A 24980-nucleotide genomic window follows, 5' to 3' on the forward strand; every position below is an offset into this window, starting at 1 on the left:
AGGCATTCAGAGTATTTCCTGGTTCAATAATTACAATTCAAGTTCCCTGAGAACATCACTCAAAACTAGTATTATTGTAATGATAGTCTTCGTAGCCGATTATAGCAAAGATTCTGCTCTGCTCTTGAAGGAGAAAAATAGGAAGAGGTATTGGAGAGACTAAGAGAGTGAGAAGATTATGAAATTGTTCATCAACATTTAACAGAATCTCACTGGAAGTTCTTTAGTATCGGAAAGTTTGCGTTGAATATTCAGTTTCTGTCCCGAAGTTGGTTTTGCAAATTAAATATTTATCAAGACTCGGGCGAAACATGGATACTTGAATTAATTACTCGATAACTTAGTTTCTTCAGCAATAATCAGTGAATGTATCAATGGAATCGTGATTTCAGGAACTATAATCAATCGGATAATTTGGGTGTAGAGAATCAAATCTATATAATAAAAGGAAGTATTGGCTTATACACGTACGAGATAGGAGATTCACGAATGACGCATCATCACATCTCAACTACTAGACTGATTAATTAAAAATTTTGCATATAGGTTCTTAATTTACCGAGGATGGTTATAGGCCTAATTTAAATTATTCAATTATAACAATTAAATTAAGACCTAGCAGTCTGATATTTATAAGTAAAAGCTATTAGCTTCTAGTCACATTTGTGGAGCGCTTTCGGACACTAGGCCCTTCCTCAACACTCAGAGTGTAGAACCTAATAGGTTTTGTTTATAAATATCAGACTGCTATGTCATAATTCAATTGTTCAAAAATGAATAAATAAACTTCTGTACTGTAAATTAGCATTGGAACCGTTTTGGGCTTGAGCCAGTAGTATTTTTCTGAAAGTTGCGTGATTTTGAATGATTGATTGAATAAGTATGGAGGACTGAGGGTACTTGTTTTATTTATCAAAAAAAGGTTTATTTAAATGATTGTTTGTTTTTTTGTAGGCCGTATAGCAGCCGGAGAGGGCCGATTCAACACCAACTCGAACGCTGCTATCAACACAGAGGTGAAGTCGATAGCTGTCACCAAGAAGGGCGTCTACTTCGCATTCCGCGACCAGGGCGCCTGCATTTCTCTAGTCGCTATCAAGGTTAGTAACACGACAAACACGTATAATAATCAATTTTGTTGGAATACAGTGTCATGAACCTAAAATAGTAGGTATTATCGGTTAGATTGAATAGTTTAACAATGTCCAATAGAACAATTCAATTCAAGTAAAACGAAACCATATAATGAATAATCGTATAGTGTCATGAAGCTGGAATAGGAACAATGTTTCTATGAATAGTAGTTGAATCATTCTACAATGTTCAACCGAAAAGAAAAATGTACAGGATCACATTTATTGATAGGGAAAATTGAAATATATATACTGAGCCATGGAGAGATGATTCATGTAGAAACTCTCTATTACTTTCTTAAGGTTCCTTGATGTTGAACTATATTATTTCATATATATAATCGTGTAGTAATGTACGTCAGCACAATACCATAGAGAAAAGATGCAAAAAAGAAAAGGTAACGTAGCATTAGTAAGGTGATATGGCATAGAGAAAAATCGCATAATACATAATCTCTCCACGACAAAACCCAGGTAGAATACGCCAGCTAAAATGAATGATGAAAATAGTTCAGTGCCGAGAGTCAGATCTCCATTATTATTAATAATAAGTATTTATTTGTTTATTTGATTGCCGTACTTGCTCTGAATGAAATACTCTCATGCAATCCATTGATATCTCAAATTTCACAACTCCAGTTCTGAAACATTGAGAATATGTACATTGTAATTCCGTTCCGTGTAACAAATTATTCCAAATCAATTGGGAAAACGTTCCTAAACACAGAAAAGTTAGGGTAAAAGTTAGACAGCAGGAGTATTTTTAAGATAGCTGTTCCAGATTCTCTTTTGTCGATCTACTACATAAATTATGTGCAATCATAATAAATCAATAACTAACTTATCAATATCGGGGAACCGAGCTTCGCTCGTTATTTTTATTTATTGATAAACAGAACACGATTCTCTAAAATTATCGTGTTTATATTTCAACAGCTGGCTATACGTCATCTTATGAATTTCGGGAATGCGATATATCGATTTTTCACATAGGCCTACTCGCTCACTCACTTTTTCACTATCCACAGACGACAAAAGTCTCAACTGTTTCAGCCAAGGATGAATTATCCTTTTAATGTCGTTCAGCGAGTTTTCCCAAGGATGTGACCTAGTGCATTCGAATTTTTTTATCATAAACCTACTATGTTCCAAATTCCGTGAAAATCGTTAGAGCCGTTTTCGAGATCCGTTGAACTTAAATAACCAGATATATATCAATACAGTTGCTCGCTTAATATAATAGGATGAATGATCAACGGCTATGATTACTCGATTTTCACAGGAAAACTATTTTTAACGCAGAATAAGTGGGGAAGAAGTTCCAATCTTGTCTGTGATTTTGTGTCATATGTCGATTTTGGGAAAGCTATTCCAGATTCTCTCTTGGAAACGTAGGACTTTTGTGAATCATAATCACGGATAAAAACATCAGTATTTACGCCCCTATCATTTCAAAAACCCAGCTCTTTTACAATAATTTTTCCTGTTTTCATGATTTCTACCACTACCCATAATTCAAATTGAACTTATAAAAAAATGTAAATCTCACTACCCTTTTAAATTATCATGTGACAATTTTATCATATGTTATCATAATTTAAAAGGGTACTCAGATTTATATTTTCATTTATATTAAAAGTAGAGAAAAATGGCAAATTAAACTTATATTCATATTATTTATACTAATATTTCGAACTATTCCAGGTGTACTACATCACGTGTCCGAAGGTGACAGTTAACCTGGCGAACTTCCCGACGACGCCGACGGGCCGCGAGGTGACGTTCATCGAGCGAGCGACGGGGACCTGTGTGGAGAACGCAGAGGAGATCGAGAAGCCAACCTACCTGTGCAAGGGAGACGGCAAGTGGTATCTGCCCACCGGTGGCTGCAAGTGCAAGCCTGGCTACGAGGCTGATATGGAGAAGCAGACCTGCAATGGTGAGTTCTCCATTCAGTCCAACTAACTTTGCATTCTAATGAAATATAACTTTGAAAATGATATAATATAATCTAACTTTGCATACATTATTATAATATTGAATAAATGTGAGTTTGATGTCAGATTCCACGTCACATAGATAACCTGATAAGGCTCATTTCATGAACATTTATAGAATTATGAATATACTTGAAAGATCTTGAGAGCATGAATAGCTAGTATAGTTGATACAATTGCTCTTCATCTGGATGTCGGATAGATACCATTGTCACATATAGATAATCAGCTTCATTTCATAAAAATTTATAAAATTATGAATATACTTGAAAGATTTTGAAAGCATGAATGAAGTTGGTACGATTGGTATTCATCTCATCACAAAGAAAATAGTAAATGGTCAATCCACAATTTACCTTCTCTTTTTTAAAATTTACTTCTTTATATTCTGGTTGATTCTCCTTTTAATCCTATATCGGATGTTGGAAATCATCACAGCGATTCTCACTTTACTAACTGCAGCCCGGAAAAGTTATTTTGTATTGCAACCAAACCAATCTCTCAAATTACAATAAATAATTACAATTTACTATTTCTAATGAAATAGTACTACAATTATACAATTGTAATGAAATAATTCTACAATTAACAATTTCCAAACATATAAATAAATAATTCCTGCGCAATTTCCAATAATTCACAATCTCATGCTATTCCCACAATTACATTATATTGGACAGAGAGATAATTTAGTACAGATTGTCAGACAAACTATGAGCGATTTATTACAAGTAGAATAGAAGTCTTCCTTCTTTCTAGCCTTCAACATTGATTCAGTTATTCATTCATTGATAAATGATATGTAATGATAACATTGTTAATTGATGTATTGATGTTTGATAGTTCATAAAATTCATCTTTATTAGTTTTCAAACATTAGCAATGAATATACTTGAAAGATCTTGAGAGCATGAATAGCTAGTATAGTTGATACAATTGCTCTTCATCTGGATGTCGGATAGATACCATTGTCACATATAGATAATCAGCTTCATTTCATTAAAATTTATAAAATTATGAATATACTTGAAAGATTTTGAAAGCATGAATAAAGTTGGTACGATTGGTATTCATCTCATCACAAAGATAATAGTAAATGGTCAATTCACAATTTACCTTCTCTTTTTTACAATTTACTTCTTTATCTTCTGGTTGATTCTCCTATTAATCCTATATCGGATGTTGGAAATCATCACAGCGATTCTCACTTTACTAACTGCAGCCCGGAAAAGTTATTTTGTATTGCAACCAAACCAATCTCTCAAATTACAATTTACTATTTCTAATGAAATAGTACTACAATTATACAATTGTAATGAAATAATTCTACAATTAACAATTTCCAAACATATAAATAAATAATTCCTGTGCAATTTTCAATAATTCACAATCACATGCTATTCCCACAATTACATTATATCAAACAGAGAGATAATTTAGTACAGATTTGTCAGACAAACTATGAGCGATTTATTACAAGTAGAATAGAAGTCTTCCTTCTTTCTAGCCTTCAACATTGATTCAGTTATTCATTCATTGATAAATGATATGTAATGATAACATTGTTAATTGATGTATTGATGTTTGATAGTTCATAAAATTCATCTTTATTAGTTTTCAAACATTAGCAATTAGTTGACTTTATGCGTTGCTTTAGGTACTTATCATGACTTCTCTTCTCATATATTATTACTACAATGTTTGCTTGAATATTTTATTTATTTATTCAATGATTCAGAATTACACTACTCCTAGCAAGTGAATGAATAATGAAGTGAATAAAAGAACTTGCAATTTTATAAGCAAATGAAGTGAGAATGCCTCTTATATATCGTGACTCATGTACCTCTCACTTTAACCTCCCTTTAAATGAATTACATGAAGTTCCAATGTCATTTAATCCTTCCTGTCCCCATATAAATACAACACTAACAAGAAATCCGTCACGTTTCTTCCTTCTATATGGAAAATACATGCTTTCTATTATACTATTAAAACATTCTAACAAACAGAACAAGGGTTTTCCTTGGCCTTTGCTATTGAACGGGCTCAAGTGTAACTATTATAGAGACATCTAGAACACCTCTGACAGAAACCTGTACTTGTGATATTATTATAAATTGAGCATTTGAATTGTAATTTTATCCCAGTATTCAATCCAAGTAATTCAATCCTTTTCTATGCAATACTGTAGAGAACTCTATCCCTATTATTTTATATCGTACCCTTCATTATTATATCGGTTGTAAGTAGGATCCAGTCTTGATTTATATTGTTTCAACTTTTTCGAGATCATTTACATACAATTGAGATCATGTTCGTTCGAATTTAATGCTCATAAATTTATGTGTGGAACATAAAAGGAAACTAGACTGTAGGGACCAGTTTAATGAGTTTCATTTGAAGGCGAATACCAAGATATATTATTGCACAGTACTTTATCATATGTTTTATTTTATTCCCTGTTTTTATTGATGTGACGTTTTTGGGAGTGTAGCAGATACAATCTGCGTGTGTTGATAGTTACTCGATGCGATATCAAGGATTATTGTCCGTGAATCAGTTTTCACATTCCATCATTCTTTTTTGAATCTTTATACATGTAAGAACATGCTACACCAAAAATAAAACATGTATTTCGGCTACTTCATATTTGGTCGCATAACCTCATTCTTCACACGAAATACAGGTTATCTTATTGAAGTTTATCTGTTAATGATTTTCTCTTGAAAAGGTTTAATAAATGAGATCCGATTTGTAATATTTGAATAAGAATAAGGAAATTTGACCAAAGAAGTATAGCAATCTAGTATTTTAATACAGTAGTAGGACTGATAACTCTGCTCACGGATCTCCAAATGATTGAATAATATTGGAACGATCATTTAGATAAATAAATCCTCCTTCATATCATCACAAATTAAATAAGTAATATATACTTCCTTTAATATAATCCATACTTCCTTCTTTGATGTCATGAAACAAAGCTATGATTGATACATTTTATGAGTTTCATAAGATATGTAGTGGTATATTCAGTTTATATTTACTAGTGGTAACCCAGTTTTGAATATAATATACACACACAGTATAATATGTATAAGGAGCGAAAAATGAAATGAAGTCAAATGAGATATAAACCAAAATTACAATATTTGCAAGTGTAGATTATAATTATTGTATTTTTTGTTTCATGTGAATGACATGAAAAAATACCATAACGAATAACATTGAGATAAAAAACTTGATATAAGTACAAATTCAAAGTACATAATCTATACAGTATTATCCTTGGAGATTATAGTTGAACTATACTTGCTATTAGCATGAGTCAAGTACGAATTCAAAGTACATATCTTTACAGTATTATCCTAGGGGATTATAGATGACCTATACTTGTCATTATTATGAGTCATGGAAATATTTTATCATGATCACTTTATTCAGTGGAAATGAACAAAAACTACAAAACTGAGAAAAAAGGAATGAAGATTAAAAACTTTTCTGAACCCATTACATTGTGAACCTTAATATTAAAACCTGACATTTTCATCAAACCTGAAAGTTTCATGAAACTTTTAAATGTATGCAAGAAAGCAGACGTGCGTTTTCGACTCCCTTCAGCTACGTTTCGGCTAAGAATTTAGAGGACGAAGAAGAGTAATGTAGGGGAGAAGGAATGGAAGGAGTATGGCTGAGTGTAGATGAAGAGGAAGAGGAGGAGGATAAGAGGATAAGAAGAAGAAAAATATGAAGACGTGGGGAAGACGATGAAGAAGAAGAAGAAGAAGAAGAAGAAGAAGAAGAAGAAGAAGAAAGCGCGCTTGGTTGTTCTAGACTGCTTATTGTCAAGTCCTACTTCTGCTGCTTCTCCGGGACTTCATACCACTTCATCGATCCAATTCGTGCGGGGTCCCCTTCCCCCTCTTTCCTCAGGGGTGTCCCGGGTTTTGGAACTTGCTGCCCTCCCTCACCCATCACTTAGGCGCACACGTAGGTATATAGTTTGCCGGGACTCTTTCAGGTGATTTCCTCAGTATTTACCTCCGTACGGTACCTAAAATTTATCTGAAGTCACGTCGTGTCTCTAGTAGTAAATTCTGATTCTGTATCGAATAATGCGTGAAATCTTCGTATGATGCTCTGCTATATGTGTTGAAAAACCATTGCAAGTATGAGGGTATACGAATCAATTGTTGAAAAGAGTATCCAAAAGTGTGACTTTCGGATACTTTTGTCAACTCCAGTGACACAACACCAGCTTACAGTCTGAATTAAACATAAAATTATATTTTTCCATGACTATTCCTCAGATGCCACGTTTGTCAATTTTTAATACTCCTACTTATCTCCTAAAATGATCAACATTTTTCCTCAAAATAGGCAAACTTATTTCGGAAAACTGGAAATTCAATGAACCAGTTTATAATAACTATAGCTGATAAAGTCAAGTCTTATTAATTCAAGCTCAATTATTATTCAGGAGTAGGATTTGAATATAGCATTCTATGCCATGGCTTTCATTACTAATCAAACCAAGATAGTAGACTCGTTTTCTTATACCCCCATCAATGGGAATTTCCCCTTCGGTGGTGATTTATCCCCTTCACAATTCACATTGAAATTTCCTCTACACAACAACTTTGATATAACACTAACATTCTAAAGCATGTTCTGTAGAATAGGGTTGTTCCCATGAATTTTCACTGAGACTCTAAAACGAAATTACTTTCTTAATTAGAAGAATGAATTAACAATGAATGAAGGAATGAAGGAATTACTGGGCTTTCCTGTTGGAATAATTTTGCTGCCTCGATTGCATCTTGATGTCATTTGATTTGATGATGGAGAGCATTAAAGTCGCCTACATATTCAAAGAGCAAGAAAGAGGATCCAAGTTCTACATTTATTCCATTAGAGTTTTTCATTAATCTTCTATCTTTATATAAATTTACTATGAACTCGAGTGTCGATGCGCAGCTCTTTATCTTAATTATTTTTCTTATTATTTTTTAATCTTATTTATATTATTGAGTGAGTTTGATAAGAATTTAACCTCCGATCTTAATAAATAAATCCTATAAATCTTATATTATTGAGTGAGTTGAATAAGAATTGAACCTCTGATCAATCAGTATCAAACAAAGTGAATCAAGCATACTCTAAGATAATCTAAAATTAAAGTATACTCTCATGCAATCGGTCGTTCGTTTCCCAGTTCTATTCAAGAAAAATGTAATTTTTACATCTTGTCACGTTATTATTTATATTTAAATAACGATTGGCCTCCTGCTTGGCATCAGTCGGTAAAGCATGAGATTTGATATAATTAGGTCGTGGTTTTCTAATAGTATTCAGTCTTAAAAAATCTTGATAGGCCTAGATATGGGCTTCTCCAATAACTCTTGTAATTCAATAAATAATAAATATATATATAAATGATACTTATACTATAGAGTTGAGGAATAAAAAATAAATTGCACACCATGAAAGTTTCATACATATATTACATAAATAATGCAAAGATCAGTCGAGGCAAAAAATATATATAGAGCGATAAAAAAAATATAATATAAAAATAGAACAATAATTGAAATCAATAAAAATATCACAGGCTAACTTTATATTCTAGATTTATGGCACGAATCATTACCATGTGCCTTTATCTTAAAATCATATGCATTCTTTTGCATGTAGCTGCGATATGCACTTGCTAATACTTGTCGACTTGGATAATTCAATCAAAAAATATGTGCTCTAAGATCAGCTTGATAAATTAGCCACTAATAATCCAAATATATATTTATATATTAAAATCTCTAGTGTTTAGTAGATTTATTTGTATCGAATATATATATTTTTATCTCAGGGTGCAAGATTCGGCACCTGACGGAATAGGTAGAGCCATTCATCTAGTGAATTAGAACTATAATAAATTATCGCAAATTGTATTGCAAAAATTAAATATTATATGCATATGTTTTAATAGCCTAGATTTCGTACTTCTTTGATTTAATAGAATTTCTAAAATATTGATCTATATTTTGCTTTCAAATAAATACCTTTAATACTAATTTTACTTGCGCAAGTATTACTCTTATTAATTTCTCAATTTATAATAAAACCCTTTCGGCGAGCTAGCTTTGATCATCAGATTAATTCGAAGCACTAGGGCGCCCATCACTAATTCAAATTTAATCACTCACGTGTCGAAAATCTTCTTGTAAGCCGCCGATGTCGATCCAACTCCATGTGGTCCGGGAATATGGTAGCCGGAATCGTCTCCTCCAAGGGGTTATAAATTTAATTAAAAATGAAAAATGACTTCTGCTTCACAATAGCATCACGAAGTCTTTTAAGAAATTTAATAATTTACTTTAACTTTAACTTTTACAAAATCATTAGTAAGGTACTTCGCTCTAAAATATTTGGGGTCCTCTTATGGTGGCATTTTGCTGGCGAGTGCTGGTTCTTCCTTCTCAAGTTTTACAGATCCTCTTTCCGACTTTCAAATTAGCATAAAATTTAAATATCTTAGTCCTCCGCCATTAGGTTCAAATAGATCTTACAAAAAATGCCAAAATATTGCTTAGATTGTATGATTAATAATTTCTTTGCATTCGAGCCATATCGATAACATAGATTATACAAAGTTTTAACACAAAATCTAGTACATTTATATAAATATATAGAAATATTTTTGAACTGGCCTACAGTTGCCGCCTATTAACTGCCGTTTTACTATTGGTGCATGCAAATTTTATTCGGTATTCATGCGCCTGGTAACTCTTATTTCCTGAATACATTAAATTATTTTTATTTGGTTTTTTATTTATGCTCTTTGCATGCTAGTTAATATTCTATACATTAATATTAATTCCATGCTACCTAATAATTAGCCACGTGGACGGGTGTTTTTTCATATTGCACACCATCTGATTGCAATAAAGCTCTGCCAAGGGGTTTTGGTCAGATTCTACGTTCCTCGGTTTGATCGATCTCTAGGTCACCGATCCGTGAATACATGTACATAACCTCAATCTTCAAATATTTTATATAATAATCTATTTATGAGCAATAAACTTCCTTCAAATCCTTTTTAGGTTCTTGTACCATTTAGCCAGAATAAGCTGATGCTATCTAATCTTAGTTATTATCTATTTGGCGATATTAGCCAGTTACTTTATTTCAGACCTATTACTGTTTCTGTTAGGGCTTTTTGTCTACCCAGATTTAATATGTTACACGCGCCCCTGGGTTTGAATTCAAAATATTTGAGAATCACAATGTTTTTAATGAAAACCCACCCTTCAATACATCGATATACACTATACTTTATTTATAAATTATACTCTCATACTTCTATCACAGTTCGCAGACATATTTGCTGCATCTCCTTTATACCTTTATCAAATACAATAACAAATTCTCCTCCTCAACACACATAAAATATCATAAATATAAACTTCTAAACGTACTCCTCCTGACAACACTTAACATATAGTAATTTTTAAATTCGCCGCTTGCAGGGCCGCCAACCTAACTACACACATTTCATAATTCTCACAAATGATTCCTTTTAGACAATAATTTCGATTCACAAAACTTCTGGGCTTATATCTTATAGTATTTCTTAGGTCTTAATATAAATAATTTTCTATACATCAGGTACAATACTTTTCTTTTGCTAATGGCTCTTTGGTTTTGGTAGCTGGTATTCACTTTAAGTCTTTTTCAGGTAACAAACGTGGCATAATTAAAAGTAATAAATATAAAACATATAAATAAATATATCGACATTAATAAATATAATAAATAACAATAATAAATAACTTTTTGGGTACAGTATTTCTTCATAATCATATGTTTGCAGGCATTACATATTTGATTCAGGTGGCCTTGCCCAGCTGGTCACTGGTTCTACATAATTTGCTGTCGAATTTCATAATTATTAACCTAACTGCTCAATTTATTCTCTTAAAAAGGTAATTTACAAATTTTAAATATATTATCCCCGCTTGTGTCCTTTTTTATCTGATGTATATAATTTAATTACACATTTAAAATTTATTCCTTTTCTTATTGCAGGCTTCTAACGGCTGGAAGGAATTAAAACATTGGATTGTTGCCACGCGGTCCTATGCCAAGATTAAAATTATTAAGGAAGGTCAGTAATCGGTTTGATAATAATGTTTTCCTTGATTTCTTATCATATTTATTTCAAATTCTGTGATATGGTTTGTAGAAATTTCGTGGCTTTCCCGTATCTTTTGGTTTTCTGCTTGTAGCTGTTGTAGGCTGGCTAGGTTATCTGCTGTTGATTTGTGAGGCTGTCCTATTGATAATTTTCTTCATGAATTTAAAGCCCTTGTATCTGGTGTATTCCTTTAAATAATTCCAAGCTTCATTTATGATAATTCCTTTTAATCCATTCTTTTTCCAATCAATCTGTACTCTTAACTCATCCTTCCTCTCATTATTTTCATCTAATATTCTTAATTTCGGCTCATTATAACTCATTAGGCTTACAACAATAAACATTTTTGTAATAATATTAAATTTCCAATTATCAATCATAGATTCATTTAATAATAACAATACAATATTTTCCGTCATATCTACAACACACTCTTTTATTAATATCACAGCCATTATTACAAACATTAAACACCATAACAAAACATTTATCATCATTTTAACAATATAATCACTCAACATATAGCCAGGTACTTCCATTTTACTAGTATAATTCCTTACTTCTCTCACTCTTCTTAGACATTTTCCATTCTTAATTAGTTCCCACAAATAATCCAATTTATTGTCCGCGCATGAATCGATAGTAGTCCTTTTAGTTCCATTTTTAATCCATTTCTTTGATCCATTTTGCCGGTCACATCGCTGATCATAGCCTTTAAAGCGTATGTGCCGCGGATGCATGCCGTCGGTCCGCTCCTGTCCTCCTCGGTGTCGGTCCGGTATCCTCCTCGGGCGTTTGAACCGTGCATGCGGCTTCCATCGGCGCGCGCGGTTCCTCCTTCGCTTTTTCCGCCTCCGGGCCTTGCGATGCATGTTCTCCCGAATGCCGTCCTCCTCGTCCTGATGTCGGCTGGGTGTCCTCGGGCGCTTTCGTCTCCGGGCCTTGCGGTACTGGTTCCTTTGGTCGTGTATGCTGTCCTCTCGGTCCGGGTCCTTGGTCTGCTTCAATGGGGTACAATGATATGGGTGCATAGATTCTGTGCGCGGGTGCTTGGTGGCGGTCTCCTCCTGGTAACTGTTTATTTTTGGCAGTAATGGAATTTCGTCATTATTGTAATGGATTGGTTCTTGTTGTAGGGTGGTGGTCGGTAGTGATTCTTCGGCGGCGAGTTGCTCTTCGGCGGGGAACAGGATACTTAGTAGGGATTGATGCTTGCGGCTGGTTTTTGGTGGTGGTTTATCTGGTGTTGGCTTTTGTTCTCCTAATAATATTTTCGGTGGATCATTTCTAAAGGTGGTGTATGATGTTAAAATATCTGGATTTTCTTTGTTTGTTTCATTGGAGCTTGTAGGTGTTATATCGGGGGTATCATATAGTCCTGGTTTATTAGCTGTAGCTTTCTGTGTATCTGGTGGCGGGTTGTTGGGTGTTGGGTTCTGTGTTTTTTGGTGATTTGATCTGGACGCATGCTCTAATGTGTAGTTTGTACTTATTTGTTGAGGTGGCGGTTTATAATTTCGGTTGTAATTGTTTTGTGTGTGATTATTATGTGAGTTTAATCGATCACGGCCATCATAGTGATTCTTACGATTGCTCTGCTGGGCATAGTGGTTGGTTGTACGATTTTGAAATTTTTCATTATTCCAGTTACCATTTTGCCTGTGCTCATAGCGGCGTTCAAATTGAGGAGCAGATCGGTAGCGATCATATGATACCGGTTCATAATTTTGGCTGTTATACTGATTAAATTTTGAGTTATGTTGATTTGGTGCGTATCTCTGGTCTGAACGGTGGTTTGATATTGCCATCACAGACTGTATGCCATATAAATGATTTATCAGCTGCTTGCAATCAGTAATGGGTTGTGTGGCGAGTGCCATTCTAACTTGATACGGTAGCTTCTTTAAAATAATACTTGCTAATGCCGATTCGTTAATGGGCTCGCTCAATTGAGAATTTTTAAACTGTAGGGCAGTGACGAAAGTGGTACATGCACCGTCTAAGTTAGGGTTGAAATCGCATGATATGATGTCCGCTAGCACGTCCAACTGTTTACTTCTGCTCCAATACTGTTCCAGGAAGACAGCGACAAACTCATCCAATGATGTAAATTCATGGGCTCTACTCCGAAAGAACATCAGGGGTTCGCCAATCAATAAATTAGTCAAACGAAGACGCCAAAAATTCCAAGAGGTAGGTGTTAATGATTGAACTAGTTTTATCTGATCTATAAATTCTTTAGGTTGGAGATAGCGGTCTGTATTGTCAAAACGGCCTAATTCATTGAAACTGTGTAGTGAATCAAACGTTGCTATGGGAATAGGCTCTATATTCTCGTGCGGAAATTGATGTATTTGATTTTCAAGTTGTACTATGTTTTGATTTATATCAGAATTTGGGTGAGCTATTTCATGAATTTGCGAAGTGTTTTGTGCTGGTAGGTTATCTATTCTTTCGTTTAACTCACAAGTGACAGTATCTATTTTTGCTGTTAAATCGGTTGTAATTAGTTCTTGATTTTCAGCGGTAGATGCTGATATTGTGTCCGCAGTTTGCTTACCCGTTCTTACCGATGTATCCTTCAATGATTCCCGCATTTCCTTCATTTCCGCCTTCAAGTCCTTCATTGCCCTGGTCATTGTTTTTTCTAAACTATTAGAAAATGACTTGATCATCCCCTCTACTATAACCCTTCTTATTGCTTCTTGGGAGACATTTAACGGTTTATTACTGTTCACAGGATTCTTGGCGGTGATTGAAGAGATCTGGGCGTTGGACTCCATCGCGCCCCCCTCAGCGTCGATCTCCGCTACTATCGCCGTCTGCAGTGTGTCTGCTACCTTACTTTGCGTGGACGAAAAGAGACTCATATTTTAAAAATGGATTAAGTGTCAAGTGTTTGTTAAAAAAAAAGTGAAAGTTTTGGCCAACAAGGCATTAATAAGGACACAAATGAGGATAGGCCTATGGACATTACAAGCCAGGTAACCTATTTATTACTTAAGCTCTTATAATATAATAATACTATTCATTGATTTCTGACTAGCAGTTTAGGCCCATAAAATATAATATCTCTCTCTATAAAATATATTTTTTACAGTACTAATAATATAAAATTTTCTTTAAAACATATAATTCTTCTTATTTAAAGCTATTGATTCCCCAAAAAGTAATACAAATTTCCCTTTCGCCAGTTTTCCTCAAAACTCGTATAAGTTATCTATAATTTTCAATATGGTTATTGACTTAATTTCAAATAATTATTCAATGAGCTTGGCTCTCATCATCAGCCCCACGTTGGTACGACATGTCTTTATGTCACGTTATTATTTATATTTAAATAACGATTGGCCTCCTGCTTGGCATCAGTCGGTAAAGCATGAGATTTGATATAATTAGGTCGTGGTTTTCTAATAGTATTCAGTCTTAAAAAATCTTGATAGGCCTAGATATGGGCTTCTCCAATAACTCTTGTAATTCAATAAATAATAAATATATATATAAATGATACTTATACTATAGAGTTGAGGAATAAAAAATAAATTGCACACCATGAAGTTTCATACATATATTACATAAATAATGCAAAGATCAGTCGAGGCAAAAAATATATATAGAGCGATAAAAAAAATATAATATAAAAATAGAACAATAATTGAAATCAATAAAAATATCACAGGCTAACTTATATTCTAGATTTATGGCACGAATCATTACCATGTGCCTTTATCTTAAAATCATATGCATTCTTTTGCATGTAGCTGCGATATGCACTTGCTAATACTTGTCGACTTGGATAATTCAATCAAAAAATATGTGCTCTAAGATCAGCTTGATAAATTAGCCACTAATAATCCAAATATATATTTATATATTAAAATCTCTAGTGTTTAGTAGATTTATTTGTATCGAATATATATTTTTATCTCAGGGTGCAAGATTCGGCACCTGACGGAATAGGTAGAGCCATTCATCTAGTGAATTAGAACTATAATAAATTATCGCAAATTGTATTGCAAAAATTAAATATTATATGCATATGTTTTAATAGCCTAGATTTCGTACTTCTTTGATTTAATAGAATTTCTAAAATATTGATCTATATTTTGCTTTCAAATAAATACCTTTAATACTAATTTTACTTGCGCAAGTATTACTCTTATTAATTTCTCAATTTATAATAAAACCCTTTCGGCGAGCTAGCTTTGATCATCAGATTAATTCGAAGCACTAGGGCGCCCATCACTAATTCAAATTTAATCACTCACGTGTCGAAAATCTTCTTGTAAGCCGCCGATGTCGATCCAACTCCATGTGGTCCGGGAATATGGTAGCCGGAATCGTCTCCTCCAAGGGGTTATAAATTTAATTAAAAATGAAAAATGACTTCTGCTTCACAATAGCATCACGAAGTCTTTTAAGAAATTTAATAATTTACTTTAACTTTAACTTTTACAAAATCATTAGTAAGGTACTTCGCTCTAAAATATTTGGGGTCCTCTTATGGTGGCATTTTGCTGGCGAGTGCTGGTTCTTCCTTCTCAAGTTTTACAGATCCTCTTTCCGACTTTCAAATTAGCATAAAATTTAAATATCTTAGTCCTCCGCCATTAGGTTCAAATAGATCTTACAAAAAATGCCAAAATATTGCTTAGATTGTATGATTAATAATTTCTTTGCATTCGAGCCATATCGATAACATAGATTATACAAAGTTTTAACACAAAATCTAGTACATTTATATAAATATATAGAAATATTTTTGAACTGGCCTACAGTTGCCGCCTATTAACTGCCGTTTTACTATTGGTGCATGCAAATTTTATTCGGTATTCATGCGCCTGGTAACTCTTATTTCCTGAATACATTAATTATTTTTATTTGGTTTTTTATTTATGCTCTTTGCATGCTAGTTAATATTCTATACATTAATATTAATTCCATGCTACCTAATAATTAGCCACGTGGACGGGTGTTTTTTCATATTGCACACCATCTGATTGCAATAAAGCTCTGCCAAGGGGTTTTGGTCAGATTCTACGTTCCTCGGTTTGATCGATCTCTAGGTCACCGATCCGTGAATACATGTACATAACCTCAATCTTCAAATATTTTATATAATAATCTATTTATGAGCAATAAACTTCCTTCAAATCCTTTTTAGGTTCTTGTACCATTTAGCCAGAATAAGCTGATGCTATCTAATCTTAGTTATTATCTATTTGGCGATATTAGCCAGTTACTTTATTTCAGACCTATTACTGTTTCTGTTAGGGCTTTTTGTCTACCCAGATTTAATATGTTACAATCTCTGCAAAATTGATAAGAAAGCGACCATATAATCAAAGCAGGCGTAATCAATTTGTATGAGCAACGTCTTACGTATTCCCGGCACATATCCTGAATAGGTCGTAAATTTTAATGTGGAAACGCTCTCAAATTGTTAGGCAAATTAATTCTGCTCACTGCATTCAAAAACCTATTAATTGCTATAATATTACAGAAATTTCCCCTGTTTACAAGCAGAATTTGCATCCAACTGGAGATACATGCTCTGATAGCGCAAAGTAACAATCAACACGAAATTGATGTTCGAAACACAACTAATTGAGTGTTCAGAGCACACAAAATAATAGCTTATAAAAGATAATTGATGAAATATAGATGGAGAACACTCTGTCATCTTGATATGAAACAGTAACAACAGCATTGCTTATAATCTTCGGCAAAATATATTCTTCAATCTGCACGGGAGTAAATTATTCACGATGGCTCCACTGTTTCGAATATTCATTTCTTGTCCGTTTTCAGTATTTATGATTGCTTTCATATGTAATTAGCACTTGATCCGGGTTCTTTAATCACTATGACCTCATACAAGCTGTCAATCAACAAAGCCAAATTTACACCTGTCTATACCTATCATTTTCAGTTTCTTTGTTGAATTTTATGTTTTACAGAACTCAACATTCATGCAAACTCTGAGTTCTTGTCTCCATTGTCGAATGTAATTGGCTGTTCAATCCTACATATCCGTTTATCAACTTGTATTTCATCTCTTACAGTCATTTCCTTTCATACTATCTACCTAATTATCAGTCTTGTTAAATTTTTCATGGGGATTACTTGGGGAATTTATTTAGTAATTACATTCATATGATTGTAGTGTCTTATTCAAGTTCCATTACATATTTAATTATATTAAAATGTAAAAGATTTTTTTTCGAAACTTGAAAATCATGAATCCCCTTGAAAAAAAGAAAGGAATGAGAATTGAGTGCAGATGAGAAAGAAGAACTTGAGAAAAGAAAGTGATTCAAAAATAGGAGAGGAGTAGTAGAGGAAGTCCTCTTGATTTATTAAAATCATGGTCGAACGAATCGTTAAGATTTCTTTCTCCCACAACTTCTAAAAATGAGAAAAAATGGCCAAGTAAGAAGTAACATCATCCTATAAATGGAGGGCTTATATAGTAATTGCTTTCCTCTCTCTCTACCTCTCACAGCTCTTCCTTAATTCCTCTCTTTCTTTACTTCATATTTCCTTCTCATACTACCCTTCTTCCCTCCGCCTTCGAATATCTTTGGGCTGTTCAACCCGCCATCCTATCTTCAAAAAACCTGCATAGTAATTCGAGAGCGGTTATGCCTTATCCAGAGATAATAAGTTTTTATCGGTAGAGCAGCTCTGAAAAGGAGTTTTCACGCTAAATGGTATCTTATACCGTGGTTTCGGGTGGATTAGGGGGAGGAAAGATTTTATTTATTCATATTTCCAAGTAAAATAGCGTGCTTGTCCACCCTTATTCTAAGCCATACCTTGGAGAGTTTCATTCCTTTTGAAAGTAAATTGAAACTGAGTCTAAGGATTGTATGTTGTACAGGATTTCCACTTAATACAGTGGAACTGTATTCTACTAAATTTTACAAACTGTGAGGAATTACAGTTTTTTAATAACTATAGTGCAAGAATTCCATAAAAAGTTCAAATCCAATTATTATTATTATCTCGTATCATTAGAGAAATACCTCAATTCAATCATGAACGTTTTGATCTTGATTATCCGGCTTCAATTTAAATCAAATATAAAAACCAATTCTGGTCAATGGCTGTAGAAAAAGTTAGCTATGAAGTGAAAAGTATTAATTAGCGAAAAATCAATAAACAAATAATCAACTGCTTCAGAGAATGTAATTTGGTGATGTGAATCTTCACTTCGCGAAAAAGGACGGTTTATGTAATCCATCCAAATGACGAATGATTATTACTGTAGTTACAAAATTCTTGAATTTCTATGAATAAAAACATAAATTTTAATTTTTTTAATATTGTCTTTGTTATTATTGTTGGTTTTCCGATAACGTTTGTTGTTTGACTTTCTTCTTGACCTCTTTCAAAGAATCATATGAGATTATGTTAACTAGTAATAATAAGAACTATCACAGCTAATAAACAACAATAGAGCATATTCGTTCAGAGTCATAACCAATGAAGTTCTCAACAAATTGCAATTTTTCAACTCTTATTTCTGAAAACAAAAATCATGAAAATCACCAGAGTCAACAGAACAGCATTTCAGTGCCTCCAGGGGCTGTGCAAAAAATCAACTTTAATATTTCCTGTTTTCTATCCTCCACAGCAATTTTTTCCCTGTTATTGTGAATTTCTCCTCACCCCCACAAAATTTGCAGATTGTCACACTCCAACTGAAAAATGCAAACAAAAGTTTTCGTCCGTCTACCCTCCTCCTATTCGCATAATCCCACTCCGAGAGATTTATTGTGAAAAATTATGTCAACTGTGGGATTATCGGGTCATGTATGTTTGCCGCTTTGTTGCAATGCCTCATCTTTCTTCTCTGTTTATCACAATTTCTCTATCATTTACACGGTGTCACATGAGGATGTGTTGTGAATAAATAAATGTTTGAAAATGATTTTTCCCTCCCATAGGACCGAATTAGTGCACCAAAGGGAATTGAAGAACTGGGCTAATTTGAGTTGATGGACAAAAAAGCACTCGCTTTTTATGCGTCCATATCTACGTTGTTACATTCCATGCGTGCTTATATTGTGTTTTTGATGCTTTCAAAATGGTACTGGTTTATCTGTGAGAATGATAGTTTTCAAACAATGTTGTAAGTGCTATTCAGCTTATTTTCCCTGGTTTTGTTGTAAATCCATGGAACTCTGTCATTTTTGAGTAGGCTGACTGGGAAACTCATTCCCAAAAATCTGCCAATTTCAGGATTTTGTTTACTTAGAAGAAGCAGGAGAAGCGTTTCTGCAATAATTAACAGTGGCTCAAGATAGCCTTCAAAAATTAGGCCGCTGGAAAAAAGGAGGAGAAGAAGGGAGAAGGAGAAAAATATAACAAAGAAGAAGACAAGTAGTAATATGAAAAGAAGAACTCGTATATCGATTAAAACTTTGAGCGTAATTTGGAAATAACAAAAGTTTTTGTACTTTCTTCGCCTTCATTTCTCTTTGTTTTACTCGAAGAGTATTCTTTCCAATTTTCGAATCTCATTACTTCACAATAGTCTTCCCTCTAACTTTGCTACGCTATAAAACAACAAAAATCTTCTTCACTTCTCTCTTTCATGTTGATTTCCCGTTTTCACCTTTCTTCCTATTCTCCTCTTTACTAAATCTTTTTCTCAAGCTTCCATTCTTTTATACTCTCATTATCAGCCGCTTCTGCATATTTATTCCACGTCTTCTGCATTTTAGTCACTTTTTCTCTTCTCCTCTTTGATTTCCTCACATTACACAATCCTATCGCTTTTCCACATCTTGTACTCAGAGTTCCTCTTATTATTTTCTTTTCTATCATTTAGAAAAAGAATATTTATTGAATATTTCCTATTTTAGTGATAATATGAAATATTACTTCTATGTTTGGTTTTGAAGCATCTAAATTTGAAAATCAACTTTGTGAAAATGATTAAGGACTGAAAATTTTGTGAAGTGAACAACTACAAGACTTGACCGATTTCAGACTATGTGTAACCTTATCTGAATTTGCGAGAAGAATAGCACAAGGTTACCTTATTTTCTCTCTCCCTATCACTCTGATGATGTACTTATTGTATGAATACATAAAATAATAAATTAAAATCCATTTGTTGAACGTATGCCTTATGTACCATTATTCAACTTGAAACATTGCAACTCCGAATTTTTATTAATTATCAATTGCAATCAGACTAGAAGTCGAAATTATTTGTTAGAGATATGAGGAACTATCATCAATGGAGAAATTATTGAAATTTCCTCTTTTGTGACATTTAAATTGTCAGGTCTAATGAGATCTCCCTCTAACAGGTGTCAAAAATATATTATCAAGTTCATTATTTCCAATTTCTTCCCCAAGACTCCCAACTCCAATCTCTCTGTAACTCATCCTCTTTCTCGTATCAGATCTCCTTCCTCCTCCCTCCACTTACTCTATCCTGGAACAGAGAAAAGTTAAGGAATGACGACAGGCCTCTCTCTATTCTCTTGTTAAGTGTGTCACTATTGAGCCCCCCGGTGCCACAGAACAGATATGAAAAAAGTTTCAGCATAACTTATTCCTTCTCCTTCTTCTTTCAAGCTTAGTTTAGCTTGCACACCTTTCGGTGGCTACGTTTAAACTTGGTACCAACCCTTCTCAACTTACAAATTTCCCCTAAGCCCAGAGCGGTTATCAACACTGTAAGGAGTCTATTCCTCTATCAGAAAACTTTTCGCCTTAGCCTCTTCGTTCTTTTCTTTCCTTCTGAATTTTGTCTGCCTCTCACTTCTCATTTCTTTTTTCATCATTTTTAAAATGAAATCTACTCTGAAGTTTATTTCCAATGCCTTTGCTCACTCTAGTTTCTTCCATCTATCACGTTAGTCTCGTGTCTCTCATCTCCCTCTTACTCTTCTCTTCAACAATAATTATCTCCAAATTAAGCTGTCTCTAAATTGAGAATCTCTCTATCATATCATCATCATCATCACCATCATCATCATCATCATCATCGTCATCAAGATATTGATAATAATTTTTTGATAATGTAACAGTATAAAATATTTAATGATGTTAATCTTCGAGAAACTGGTCCGGGTTGTTGATTATCAGTTGTTAATCAACATGAAATGTTAATTAATAATTGTTATTCAATTATCTAATTAAGGATCGTTTGCATGGTGCCAGTATAATGTAATCTCAACTTGGGGCCTAGTTGCTCAAAAGCCTGTTGAATTTTAACCGTGAATAATTGACACGAGAATCAATCAGAGAAGCTTTTTTTCAAAAAAGGTTCTTTGATTGGTTCTCGTGGCTCAATCATTCAAATTCAACAGGCTTTTGTACAACCGGGCCATAACACTACTGCCTAAATTCACAAATCTAGATGGTAGTGGTAATACATACTGTAATAAAAATCAAGGTTATGTTTCGTTTGCTATAAGTCTACATAAAAATCAAAAAGTTACATAAAAATCGATTCTTGGACTAACGATTTTTTGCCGTTCTTATAAATTCTATAAGATTAAACATAACGTGGCAAACAACCTGATGTGTTTGCCAAGTTCCGTTAATATGGTAGAATTTATAAGGTCGGCAAAAAATAAAGCGTCCAAAGATCGATGTGTGTGTAACTGGCTTAATGTGATTCATTTGAGATGAAACCACCAGCTAATTCATTTCAGTTTAGCTTTCACTGTACAAACGGTACCTAGGTATCATTGATTTCTATGAATAATAGTAAATTTGTTGATATTGTGATGTTTTTCTAAGTGTATTCACTTCTATTTCACACCTTTTTTGACATTTTTCGATTCGTTATTTTATGTTCTTGTGATCCATGCTCTTTGTTACCGGTATGTTTCTGAATAATTATTGATTGGAATGATTGATTATTGTAGTTGGTTATTGATTGTAATAATTGTATTAATGTAATGATTGATTGATTGATTGATTGTTTGTTTGCAGTTTGTCCGCCGGGCAAGTACAAGTGGGCGCTGGGCGACGACCACTGTCAAATGTGTCCACCACACAGCAAGGCGCCCGACCATGGCATGAGTGAGTGCCGCTGCAACCAGGGCTACTACCGCGCCGCCAAGGACCCCAAGAGCATGCCCTGCACAGGTACCTATTGCTCCTCAATTGATCAAATTATGTTCATTCAATCACTTTATAAGTGATTCAAGATTATGTAATATCTTCATTGATATACCAACTTTAATGCTGGCTTAATTTATAATGTTGGCTCGCTCCGAACGGGGATCTCGCTTGTTGTGAGATGCACGTTATAAAATCAGCACCTGATTAACATTAGTCTGCTATCCTTGTCTGTCTTAATTAGACAAAGCAGACAGCTGTATTATTTTTAAACTCCGAACCGTTGCCAATGGAAAACTGTTTCCATCGTTTGTAGGCTATGAAGAAATATGATGACCTACCAGAATACTGAATCTCGTATAAATAAATACATCTATATCGTATATTAATCTCTATCCAATAAATAAATAAATCTCAATCACGAAAACGTATTATTTAAACATGGAGAGAATTTTTTTTTGTGTAGTTGAGAAGTTGATATTGTGGTAATTATTCATATTGAATGAAAAAGACTAAGAAATTGTCAAAAACCACATATTTATTGATACTTAGAAAGACCGGTTTCGGTTATTACACCATTGTCAATCTCTGATAAACTAAAACTAAATACAAGAGCAGCGAGTGCTGCTATTGGTCAAGGGCAGGCTTTCATGACCTTGACCAATAGCAGTACTCGCCTACTAGTATAAATTCTGCTGCTCTTGTATTTACTTTTAGTTTATCAGAGATTGACAATGGTGTAATAACCGAAACCGGTCTTTCTAAGTATCAATAAATATGTGGTTTTTGACAATTTCTTAGTCTTTTTCATTCAATATAAATATTTTCTTGTTAAATATAATATATTTGAGACCACTATTGATCATCAGTAACAATACAATACATTATTCATTAATAGATACAATCTAATTCTCAACTATGAATGATTGGGAAATGAACAACAGGCTTAAAGCCCAAAACTGTTCCTTTCCCAAATTTAGATAGAAATTTGGACAAGAATCAACAATTCATATTATATCAGATATACTGGGATGACTCGAATTGAAGCTTTCCACCATAGAAGGTGGTGGAAAAAGAAGCTTGGCATTCACGTCGTCCTATCATTACCACTGACAGTGATATTTATATAAATATGATGATATTTACAAGCCTATATATTTATAACGCGATTCTCACTGTTGCTGGTCAAGTTGTAGGAAAAAGATTCCTATTCTATTACTAAAATTGATGATAACTATTACATGAGGATTTAAGGTAGGCGCACACAGATCGTCATCGGACGGACGGCACGCATCGGACGGATCGGATTATTATATTTGATGCATTTTTGCATATAATATACGGATGCGGATAGGTATGCGCACTCCAATTGGAAACAATGCATCAAATATAATAATCCGATCCGTCCGATGCGTGCCGTCCGTCCGATGACGATCTGTGTGCGTCTACCTTTAGACAGAATTTGAGCATGATTGCACAATATGCTCCACAGAAGTTATCACTAACTGAGCAGAGCGCATCTTGAAAACCCATCATAGAAAGGAATCGTGATAGTGGCCAGAACTCAGTTGGAGAAAGCTGAAACAAGTCTGTTCCAAAAGCGTGAACAACTTATCAATAATTTGCGATTTTCCAATTAACTAGAATGTTTTCGAGAACTATTAATGCCACGCAATGGATGAATATTGCAATGGGAATCAACACCATTAAGAACGGGTGTTTGTAGGTTATGTTGGCTTCGAACTTTCTTCACCAATCGTGTGATACGTAATAATAATTATTTCATTTGAAAAGGAAAGCGAAACAGCGATAATCGTCTCTGAAAAGAGTAATACACAAAATTACCACGAGCGAAAACCTTTCAATGCTCCGTATTTTATTTTTGATTGTTATTGATCAACACTCTCAGACAACTTCGTGAGCGGACCGTAATTTTATTATCATTATTATATCTATATTTAAAATTGCAGCTACAATTGTATAATACCGCCTTAGTACTACTACTTTCTTTCCCAGCGTAATTTTATAGAGCTCCGTGATGAGATTCTTTCATGAATTTATTTTATGACTTTTTAAACCTATTCGGTTGTTCGAGATAAATGGAATTATTTTATTTTGTATTACATAATGTAGAGTAACCAATAATTATCGTATTATGCAATAGATCCAACTGCATTTGTATTTACTGTTCCTCATAGTACAGTAATAGATAAATTGTTTAAGTTATATTTCTTGAAGTTGAGAAAATTGATACAAAACTTCTATTTAATGTGGCTTATGGTTAGTTAGTTAAATTTTCCTAATGAGGATATCATTCAGTATTCATAACTTGGACCTTGGAGCACTTGAATTTATCAGAAAGCATAGAGTCTTTCCCAACATACTAATTCTCCAGGTAACATGAACGTCATAATCTCTTAATAATTCTCCACTCTCACTCAACAGTTTGAAGGTGTAGACGTTTAGTGCCTTTTCTTCTATTTCATTGGAGATTCTTCTTTAGAATCTAGAGAAATCAGAATATAAAACATAATTCCATATTCAGAACACAATTTTTGT

The 24980-nt window shown here is 33.6% G+C and overlaps 1 protein-coding gene across 4 annotated transcripts in view; it reads left to right on the forward strand.

Moving 5' to 3' along the window:
- LOC111055656 (ephrin type-B receptor 1-B) overlaps positions 1 to 24980 on the forward strand; it is a 318970-nt gene that overhangs the window by 260095 nt on the left and 33895 nt on the right. For all 4 annotated transcript variants that reach the window (XR_005573871.1, XM_039444682.1, XM_039444678.1 and 1 more), the window contains exons 5-7: positions 955 to 1100; positions 2838 to 3072; positions 22293 to 22448. Coding sequence is in view for 3 of the 4 variants with exons in the window: in XM_039444682.1 (XP_039300616.1) it covers positions 955 to 1100; positions 2838 to 3072; positions 22293 to 22448 (537 nt within the window). In the remaining variant the exon portion in view is untranslated. The remainder of the gene's footprint in view (positions 1 to 954; positions 1101 to 2837; positions 3073 to 22292; positions 22449 to 24980) is intronic.

The sequence above is a fragment of the Nilaparvata lugens genome, chromosome 1 (genome assembly GCF_014356525.2).
Source record: "Nilaparvata lugens isolate BPH chromosome 1, ASM1435652v1, whole genome shotgun sequence".
Taxonomy (NCBI): domain Eukaryota; kingdom Metazoa; phylum Arthropoda; class Insecta; order Hemiptera; family Delphacidae; genus Nilaparvata; species Nilaparvata lugens.